An 11,296-nucleotide genomic window follows, 5' to 3' on the forward strand; every position below is an offset into this window, starting at 1 on the left:
CCCCCCTTAAAATATTTAGATGCACTATTGTAAAGTGGTTGTTCCACTGGATATCATAAGGTGAATGCACCATTTTGTAAGTCGCTCTGGATAAGAGCGTCTGCTAAATGACTTAAATGTAATGTAATGTAAATGTTATATGGCAGACTGCAAGCACTCCACAGAGCATTCCCATCACACGATATAATGGATTTTGTTTCCTCTCTGTTTTTATCTACCTCTTTTTCTCAACCCCTCTCTCTTCCTTTGTCTTTCTCTCTCCCAGTCCCTGTACTTGATTCGTCAGGAGATGGCGGTATCCCAGAAGCAGCTGGGAGAGTTCTGCGAGGCCCTGAAGCAGTACCTGAAGAATGTCTCTGCCCAAAGAGACTGCTTCCAGTGGGTCCACCTATTTCCCTTTATCTGTCATTGTCAATCTTTCATAATAGTGACCTTTTGTCTGCTGTGTGTGTGTTTTATTTATGGCTGATCTATTCCCAACCTAACTGGTTATTTGTGGAACCCTGCTCAAGTACTTTAGCAATCCTCAATACACATTTTAATATGCGAGACTGATGCTTGACGCCAGTGACTTCTGCACTGACACATTTCTTTGTTAACACGATTGTGTCATGCCTTTACAAATCCTCATATTCATCTCTGGAGTGATGGGCTGTGCCTTCATAATGCTTGTTTTGTCACAATGCTCAGCAAGGTACTAAACCCATCCCCCGGTATAATGGCAGGAAGCTCAGGGGAGAGAACATGAATAGATATGAGTAAATAAAGAGGACAAATAAGTCAACATTACAGTGACCTTGGTTGAGGGAGATGGGGAGAGACAGAGAGCCTCTGAGTGCTGGTGTGTGCAGGTTAGTAATGGCTGAGAATCCATCTGACAGAGAAAGGATGTGCTGCATGTGGACTGAAGAGGCAATCAGACCTGTGAAAGGTGTCTGGCCGCTAGATAAACCTGTTAGACACGCTGTTCTCCTCTGCCTCGCCACAACCATCATCAACTAGGAGGAATCTCCATGTGACAAGGGACCATGGAGTGGAAAATAGGGTTGAGCAGATTAGAGAAAGCTGGATTTAGTTGGACAGAGCCCCTGATCTTTTGCTCTGAGGTAGCCTACTACACAACCTCCAAATACACTAGAGCATTGCTGTCGTAGCGAGGATATTTATTTATCAAGAGCTGCTTTGTAGAGAAGATGACATGTACAGTTGAAGTCAGAAGTTTACATACACTTAGGTTGGAGTCATTAAAACTTGTTTTACTGAGTGGAATTCATTATTGATCTATGTCATTAAGTTGTGCTCTGATTTTATATATATATTTATATTATATTATGGATTGTACTACACGTACTCCACAAATTTCTATAGTTTTGGCAAGTCGGTTAGGACATCTACTTTGTGCATGACACAAGTAATTTTCCCAACAATTGTTTACAGACAGATTATTTCCCTTATAATTCACTGTATCACAATTCCAGTGGGTCAGAAGTTTACATACACTAAGTTGACTGTGCCTTTTAAACAGCTTGGAAAATTCCAGAAAATGATGTCATGGCTTTTGAAGCTTCTGATAGACTAATTGACATAATTTGAGTCAGTTGGAGGTGTACCTGTGGATGTATTTCAAGGCCTACCTTCAAACTCAGAGCCTCTTTGCTTGACATCATGGGAAAATCAAAAGAAATCAGCCAAGACCTCAAGAAAAAAAATGTAGACCTCCACAAGTCTGGTTCATCCTTGGGAGCAATTTCCAAACACCTGAAGGTACCCCGTTTATCTGTACAAACAATAGTACGCAAGTATAAACACCATGGGTGTCACGCCCTGACCTGAGAGAGACGTTTTATTTCTCTATTTTGTTAGGTCAGGGTGTGGGTTGGCATTCTATGTGTTATATTTCTATGTTGTTTTTTTCCTTTGATTGGCCTAGTATGGTTTTCAATCAGAGGCAGCTGTCTATCGTTGTCTCTGATTGGGAATCATACTTAGGCAGCCCTTTTCCCTCCTTCAGTGTGGGATCTTGTTTTTGTACAGCTCAGTAAGCCTGCAGAACGTGACGTTAGTTTTTCGTTGTTTATTATTTTGATTTAGTGTTTTGAGTTAAATAAAATAGAAATATGAACACTTACCACGCTGCACCTTGGTCTTCTCCTTACGACGATCGTCACAATGAGACCACGCAGCCGTCATACCGCTCAGGAAGGAGATGCCTTCTGTCTCCTAGAGATGAACGTACTTTGGTGCGAAAAGTGCAAATCAATCCCAGAACAACAGTAAAGGACCTTGTGAAGATGCTGGAGGAAACAGGTACAAAAGTATCTATATCCAAAGTAAAACAAGTCCTATATAGACATAACCTGAAAGGCCGCTCAGCAAGGAAGAAGCCACTGCTCCAAAACCGCCATAAAAAAGCCCAACTACGGTTTGCAACTGCACATGGGGAGAAAGATCGTACTTTTTGGAGAAATGTCCTCTGGTCTGATGAAACAAAAATAGAACTGTTTGGACATAACGACCACCGTTATGTTTGGAGGAAAAAGGGGGAGGTTTGCAAGCCGAAGAACACCATCCCAACCGTGATGCATGGGGTTGGCAGCATCATGTTGTGGGGGTGCTTTGCTGCAGGAGGGACTAGTGCACTTAACAAAATAGATGGCATCATGAGTAAGGAAAATTATTTGGATATATAGCAAAATCTCAAGACATCAGTCAGGAAGTTAAAGCTTGGTCGCAAATGGGCTGAAATAAATCCTTTTCTCTACTATTATTCTGACATTTCACAGTCTTAAAATAAAGTGGTGGTCCTAACTGACCTAAGACAGGGAATTTTTATGAGGATTAAATTTCAGGAATTGTGAAAAACTGAGTTTAAATGTATTTGGCTAAGGTGTATGCAAACTTCCGACTTCAAATGTATCTTATTTCCTATCATGTAAATCAATGTAGCAGCAGATTCTTAGGCCGTGTAAGACTCAGTTCAAAAGGACGAGTTCCTCTACAGTCCGTTTCAGAAAGACTCCCTTGAGCCAAGTCCAGGAAATGGGCCGCGTGTTGTCAGCAGCGTTTTGTAATCTCATCATAATGCACATAGGGTCGGTGAATAATTTATCACTGAGGAATTGGACTCTGAGTCTGTACTGCTTCTACTGCTGCTGCTGAATAGGCAATTTTCTTGTGTCTTTTCTAGTCTCACACACCACCACAATCTAGGTCTGACACTTTCTTTTCCTCCCTCTCATCGCTTTACTCTTGGTTCCTATAAGTGCTTATATATGGTACTAATACATCCTGTCAAACTCCATAAGAATATGTCCTTCTTTTTAGTCATTGAACTCAGACTCAAATACACACAAACGCTGGCAAAGTTATGGGAAGGAAGCACATAAATTAATGCACAGACGCACACTAAATCAACCTCCCACTGTCCACAGCTTTCTTTTAGATGGACACACACTGGCTTGGACATAATGTTTCTTTGGTTTGATTAATGTGATTGTTGAGCCTTGCACAGCATCTGCCCTTCAAATGAAACAATGTAGTGGTCTAATATAGATGTTACCTCCGACAGAGAGCTGCTAGCCGTAATGGAAGCATTCAGCGGGTCAATAAGACATGTCAGGAGTCTCTCCAGTGGAGTTGTGAGCTCCACTGTGATGGAAGCAATTATAAAACCCAGCTCATACAGTAGAACTGTTCTACTGCACTAAACCCGAGGCACAACTCATCCACTACTGCCCTCCAGTGGAAGACTATGGGTGTCTACTGCTATGGTTTATGTGGTGTGAAAGTGTTTCTTTGCTTAACTACCACACATAACTACTTCTACATATGCTTATTGGCAATTAACTCTATTAGAATATTTCAAAGTTCTCCAATTTCCACTGCGCATTATTGACTTTCCAATGTCTTACTCTCTTTTTTATTCCTTTCTTTCTCAGTGTGACTGCAGTGCGGCTGCCGGATGGACTCTCCTTCGTGGTGTATGAGTTCTGGGATGGAGAGGAGGAGTGGAAAAAGTAAGACCTAGATATGTGTCAGATTTGACCTTGTTCCTCTCTCTCCCACATCTCCTGAACCTTGACTCATTGGTCTTCTTATAATCCCATAGGTCCAATTCCCAGAAAAGATGGAATCAATAATGCACAATCATTTGATATTTTTGTATCATTATCTACATCCGATCCGAATTAGTGAATAACTACTATTTTGTATGCACGGTTCTTTTATGAGATACAGTCGCTAGTGAAAGTCTACACACCCCTTGCAGTCTTCACATTTTTCTGCTTTAAAACTTAATCTCAAAAGGGATTAAAAAACGTTTAAATTCTACCGATCTACACAACCTACTACACACTTTCAAAGTTAAAGAAAAAGTATAAAACATTTTCCAAAGGAATAAAAGATCAAGATAAAAATAAATATCAAAGGAGCAAAGGCCAGATAAAAAAGTTAGTCTTCTAGATACCTTACCCCTGGGATAGTTTTCTTTTTTTAGCGTGACAATTACACACATGTTAATGCAAAAGACACACTGGAATGGCTTTCCAATAGGTGTTGTGTGTTCCTGAATGGTCCTGTCTCATTCCAGAGACAAGGTTTGAATATTGCTATCCATCAATGACTCCCAACCAAATTTACTGAGCTTGAACAATTTTGACAAAAACAATAGATTTACACTGAGTGTACAAAACATTATGAACACCGCTCTTTCCATGACATAGGTGAATCCAGATGAAATCTACATTATGGTCCCTTATTAATGTCAGTTGTTTAATCCACTTCAAATCGGTGTAGATGAAGGGGAGGAGACAGGTTAAAGAAGGATTTTTAAGCCTTGAGAGAATTGAGACATGGATTGTGCCATTCAGAGGGTGAATGGTCAGGACAAAAGATTTAAGTGCCTTTGAACGGGGTATGGTAGTAAATGCCTGGCACAGCGGTTTGTGTCAAGAACTGCAACGCTTCTGGGTTTTTCATGCTCAACAGTTTCCCATGTGTATCAGGAATTGTCCACCACCCAAAGTTGGTAGAATCTTATTCAAAATGTTTCGCAGCTGTAATGGCTGCCAAAGGTGCTTCCACCAAGTATTAACTCTGGGGTGTGAAGACATCCTTTAAAAAAATATGTAAATCATTAATTTGGAAAATATCCTGTACTTTTTCTTAAACTATAGAAGTGTGGAGTACAAAAACCTAATTAATTTCAAAAATATATTTTAAGGCAGCAAAATGTGAAGACTGCAAGGGATGTGTAGACTCACTATGCACTGTGTGTGTATTTCTTACATGATTGAGTAGATGAATACAGAAGAGCCATCGTTGCTTAGTGTTTTTGTTGTTCATACTAAGGTAACATCTGGAGTCAGTCTCTGGTTAAGTAGACTCCTGAGGTCAGTGGAGGCTCCTCAGAGGAGGAAGAGGATGACCATCCTCCTCAGTGAATTTCATAAAAATAAAAATAGTGAAACATTTAAAAAGTTATAATTTTTAGATAAAACTATATTAAATATATTCACGTGACCAAATAACTGATAAAATACACTGTTCTGCTATTCAGGTCTACAGTAGCCTCAATGGCTGACAATGTAAAAATCTGTCATTCTTCCCCTGAACAAGGCAGTTAACCCACTGTTCCTAGGCCTTCATTGTAAATAAGAATTTGTTCTTAACTGACTTGCCTAGGTAAATAATGGTTAAATAGAAAAAAAACAGCAGTCTGTATGGTAGCACCATGGTGTAGCCAGAGGACAGCTAGCTTCCGTCCTCCTCTGGGTACATTGACTTCAATACAAAACCTAGGAGGCTCATGGTTCTCACCCCCTTCCATAGCCTTACACAGTAATTATGTCAACTTCCCGGAGGACGTCCTCTAACCGATCAGAGCTCTTTCAGCATAAACTGACATGTTGTCCACCCAAACAAAGGATCAGAGAATGAATCTAGTCCTGAAAGCATAAGCTACAGCTAGCTAGCACTGCAGTGCATGAAATGTGGTGAGTAGTTGACTCAAAGAGAGAGAAAAACAGTAATTAATTTCTGAAAAAATGAAGGAGAAGCAAGAGAGAGATATTTAGTCTTTTTTTTCATTTTCACTTTCACTTACTTAGCTAGCAAATGCAGCTAGACAGTTTAGCCTACTAAAACACCCGGCTCAAATAGAGGGATGTATGTTAGTTAGCTAACTATGACTATCCAACACAATACTATGACTTTTCCAAGTCAGGGTAAGCTTTTGGTTTTATTCATTTATTGTCACCGGGGCCCACCGGTGTAAATGCTAAACTGCTTACTAACTGTATACTGTACAAATGATTGTAGCCAGTTGACATGTGTGCACCTACAGTATGTTGTAAACTTTCATTCATAGGGAAAATGTGAGTATAATGTAGTAGCCTAAACCTATCGACGTTACATTGAGCTGGGTGAATGGAATATGAATGACAGTCATCCAATATGCTGTAATAAAAACAAAAAAGAATCATCCTCCCTCATCTTAAACGGCACAGACCACCAGATGTACAGTATGTGACTCTACAGCAGCAGGGATCAAATCAAATCAAAGTCTATTTGTCATGTGCGCCGAATACAACAGGTGTAGACCTTATAGTGAAATGCTTACTTACAGGCTCTAACCAATAGTGCAAAAAAGGTATTAGGTGAACAATGGGTAGGTAAAGAAATAAAACAACAGTAAAAAGACAGGATATATACAGTAGCGAGGCTATAAAAGTAGTGAGGCTACATACAGACACCGGTTAGTCAGGCTGATTGAGGTAGTATGTACATGTAGATATGGTTAAAGTGACTATGCATATATGATGAACAGAGAGTAGCAGTAGCGTAATCTAGCTACAGCTAGAATAAGGCTGACATAATTACTTATTGATGTTTTTGGGGATGTGCTGAGGCTGTAATGCATCTTTATCTTGTATGTTCTCATTAATATTTTACTGCTCACAATCACAATATAATCTATGGGGCATACTGAAGAAGTGAGTGAGCGTGCATGTGTCCGCGTCTGTCTTTGTGTGATCTTATGCCCTCCACCTCTGTCCTCAGACACCTCCAGACTGCGTCCTCCAAGGCCTTTCAACATGTTAAAGTGGACACTCTGTGCCAGCCTGAGGCTGTGTCTACTGTTGCTGTGCCAGGTTAGTCTCCTGAGAGGGCAACCAGGTCTCAGAGAATTTCATATTGTTCTGTACATAAATCTGAGACACTCGATTTAGTATGATATGTTACGTTTGCTATGGTTACATAAGACAGACACTTACATAAGGCAAAACAAAAGGAGGGTGGTTGGTCGGGGTAGATGGGTGGGCGTATAATGCAAATGTCTAGTAACACAAAAGTTGCGAGTTTGAATCTCATCACAGACAACTTTAGCATTTTAGCTTACTTACTACTTTTTTGCTACTTTCCAACTACTTAGCATGTTAGCTAACCCTTTTCCTAACCTTAACTATTTTATCTAACCCTTCACCTAAAGCTAACCCTTTTAGCTAACCCTTCCCCTAACCCTAACCGTTTAACCTAACTCCTAAACTGAACCCTAACCCTAACCCAGCTAACATTATCCACCTAGCTATTATCCGTAACATATCATACGAATTGTAATTCGTAACATATCATATGAAATTGGTGATGGACATCCACAAATGAATACATACCATACAAAACGTAGCATATTGTACTAAATGGAGTGTCTTGGATATACGTAGGAATAATACGAAATGCTCTGAGTCCAGGTTGGAGAGGGATGCTGGCATAGTGCCATGTGTCTGGGATGGATGGGGAGCCCTTAATGCAAGGGAACCTACTGGGGAGAGATCTGTTCAATATAGAGCAGGAACAGTCAGGGAAAGCACATGCCTTGATATTTATTGTTGTGGACTTATTGTTATTGGCATGAACGCATAAGGCCTTAGCCCAGACAAACCTGAAAATGTATGACATTCAATTTGAATTATATTACGCAGTGTATCATCACTGTATTATCACATTTGAGCAGAGAAACAGTAGATGTGAGTGTCAATGTGTGAGTGTGTTAATGATAGACTTGTTTTTCTGTATTCCTGAGTTGCTTGTGTCTTAACTGAACTCCTACTCTGTCTCTCTCCCTGCAGCCGCCTGGTGCAGCCTGAGCAGAGACTGACTGGGGTGGGGCCAGATTGCCTGAGTCTGCAACACCCCCCATCCTTAGCTCCCCCTTAACCCTCACCCTCTCTCTCACCCTCACAACCCCTCTCTTTCTCTCTTTTGTAAGTACATGTTTACACAGTGTCTGTTTGATATTGAGGCAAAATGGAATGCGTCAATTGCAGTGAATATTGAACAGTGCATTAAAGCGAGATTACCTCCATCCAATGCATTTCTTCATCGTATCGTTCACCCTCAAGTCATGGTAGAAATGAGGTGAACAGTTAACCTGCTTTTGAGGCTCTCGTGCATGTCATCCATTTTGACTAAAGACATGAACCTGCTACTGCTAATGGTAGACTAATAGAGCGCTCAACATTCGTCTCTATCAAGCAGTTAAGGTTGTTTTTTCCGTTGTGTTAAAAGTACATGTATGAATCAGCACTGGATATATTAGCTGTTAAAGTCTAGTAAAATTATATGAAAAAATGTTATATTATAATTATATTTGTATTGACGTCTTTAGTGATACAGTGCAAAATTATGAAGAAAAAGCAATTACTACAAAAGTAGCAAAACTTGGTTTGCTGCAGCAGTTCCCTTTTTGACCAACACAATCTCAAGCCTTAAACATCAGCATATGGTTGAGGTTGTAAGTGGGTACCTAGGTAGGATTTCCCATAAACACACACTAATTAGATTTTAAACATCTAACGCACAGCCCCATATTACAATCACAATGTTCATTGCAATTGAGCAAAAAGGAGATGTTTACACGCCTATCAAGCAAAATGATAGTAACAGAAAATATATCAGAATGTTCACCCACCAACCCAGTTAGAGAGGAACCTCTTGTGCACATCTAGGACCATGACGACTTTGTCCAACCCCAATTTCACCAACCTGAAATCAACATGATCATACAGAGACCCAGTCAAAAACCACAATGTACATTCATGGAATATAGCGATTAAAGATATATAAAGTATTAGAAATTATCAAAATATGAATGTTATAAAGAATAATGTATGAATCACTCATCTTGATCAACCTTTAGAGGGCGGACTATTTCACCTACTTCGCCATTGAATTTCTTAGTTTGTCCTGTAAGCACATGAAGGTCATGACAAGCCTGTCCTTAACCTCTCCCTCCCCAGGATAACATTCTCAGAAAATATCAAGTAAGTAATAACAAATACTATCCTTGTGCACTGTAAAATAAATAAAACGGTTTGTTTACTTGCCTTTGATCATAACTAGGACCACCACTGAAATGGAATGAACTCATGTCCAGTTCAATCTCTGGTGCTAGGCCACATTACACTTTACCTTGAGAGAACCCTGGACTTCTCAGTGTTAATGCACCTGTGATATTAATCAATAACTAATAGCACGCCTTGGGCTTTATATTAGCCTCAGCATCAGTATTACAGAATGGAGCAAGAGCATGGATCCCTTGTTGACAGACATGGGGAAATTCTACTGGAAAGGTTTTCTATTTATCCGTTGCTTCTGTTGGGTTCTGTATGAACAGGTCAGAGCCAGCCAGACAAAAAAAAATGCCAATACTATTTCTATAACATTCCTGGCTGTTCCCTAAACTGTGCAATCAATTTTTTTCTCCTTATCCCTCACTTGAGTGCATGTTAAAATGAATGTCCAGTAACTTATTTGCTGTAGTATTTAGCCATGCTATTTTCAATGGGTTTTGTGCATTTCTTATTTTTCTTTTATAGTATTCCTATAAAGGACAGACAAAACAAAAATATATATGAATAGAAAATGCCATACAGAATGAACATTCACTTTTATGGCAATGTTTAATGAAATACTAATTCTTATACTTATGTATGTTTCAGTAAAATGGCTTTCTCTCTTTGAGTGTAGAGACTTATTGCAGGGATGCAAGTTCTATATTTAGTCTTAACGTTGTTGAAATTCTAGACAATGTAGAGTGATGCAACTCAATAAAATGGTAATACTGAAATAAACCATGAATCTGTTGCTTGATTGCTTTACATTTCTGGGAAAGCATGCAGGCGTCATGTTGTATGAACACAAGCGAAACAAGTGCCAGTGCATATTTCCTATTAAACATTTTTTTACTTCTGACAAACATGTCAATACAATGATGAATATCAATATACTGTACACAGAAGGCAGAATTGTATCTTGAGTTAGCAATCTACACGAGAATACACAATTTGTTCATTCAAAATATCAATGCAAACACCTTTATACACAAGACAAACATTTAGGGCAGCAGGAAGCCTTGCACTTAAGAGCGATGGGCCAGTAACCGAAAGGTCGCTGTTACGAATCCCAGAGTCGACTAGGTAAAAAAAAGATCTATTGATGTGCCTTTGAGCAAGGCACTTAACCCTAATTGCTCCACGTCTAGAACCAACAGAACCCTGAACAGCATCTACCCCCAAACCATAAAACTGCTAAATAGTTAATGAAATAGCTACCCGCATCTGCATTGACCCTTTTTGCACAAACTGTTTTTACTAATCTCATACACCTCTGCTACTGTTTATTATATGTGACTTTATTCCTATTCTACCTCAATTACTTGGTACCCCTGCACATCGACTTGGTACTGGTACCCTGCGCCAAGTTATCATTACTCTGTGTTTTTATTATTACGTGTTTTACTTTTCTATTATCTTTCTCTCTGCATTGTTGGGAAGGGCTCATAAGCATTTCACCGTTAGTCTACCACGGTTGTTTACGAAGCATGTGACTAATATCATTTGATTTGAAGTTGCTCTGGATAAGAGTGTTTGCTAAATGACTACAATGTAAATCTAAATTTACAAAAAGTGAAAATAACTCACTTTCTCCCCCACCCCCCATGACATGCTCACTCTATGGCCATTCTGTCAACATGTTATGGCTAAAAATACTGGTAAAAAAATGTTTTACCAATTATGTAAACCTTTCATTCGTATTTCCTTCAAATCAAGTTTTATTGGTCACATACATACGGTTATCAGATATTGTGAGTGTAGCGAAATGCTTGTGCTTCTAGTTCCGACAGTGCAGCAATATCTAACATGTAATTTAACAATTCCACAACAACTACCTAATACAGACAAATCTAAGTAAAGGAATGGAATAAGAATATATACATATAAATATATGGATGAGCAAT

The 11,296-nt window shown here is 39.3% G+C and overlaps 1 protein-coding gene across 2 annotated transcripts in view; it reads left to right on the forward strand.

Annotated features, from left to right (window-relative positions):
- The window catches only part of necab2 (N-terminal EF-hand calcium binding protein 2), a 131,643-nt gene extending 121,513 nt beyond the window's left edge, over positions 1 to 10,130 (forward strand). For both annotated transcript variants that reach the window (XM_014149085.3, XM_014149086.3), the window contains 4 exons: positions 266 to 378; positions 3,939 to 4,016; positions 7,060 to 7,151; positions 8,127 to 10,130. In XM_014149085.3, coding sequence (XP_014004560.1) covers positions 266 to 378; positions 3,939 to 4,016; positions 7,060 to 7,151; positions 8,127 to 8,155 — 312 coding nt within the window. In that variant the 3' untranslated portion in view covers positions 8,156 to 10,130. The remainder of the gene's footprint in view (positions 1 to 265; positions 379 to 3,938; positions 4,017 to 7,059; positions 7,152 to 8,126) is intronic.
- Positions 10,131 to 11,296: the final 1,166 nt, after the last annotated feature.

The sequence above is a fragment of the Salmo salar genome, chromosome 16, assembly GCF_965601325.2.
Source record: "Salmo salar chromosome 16, fSalSal1, whole genome shotgun sequence".
NCBI classification, from domain to species: Eukaryota; Metazoa; Chordata; class Actinopteri; order Salmoniformes; family Salmonidae; genus Salmo; species Salmo salar.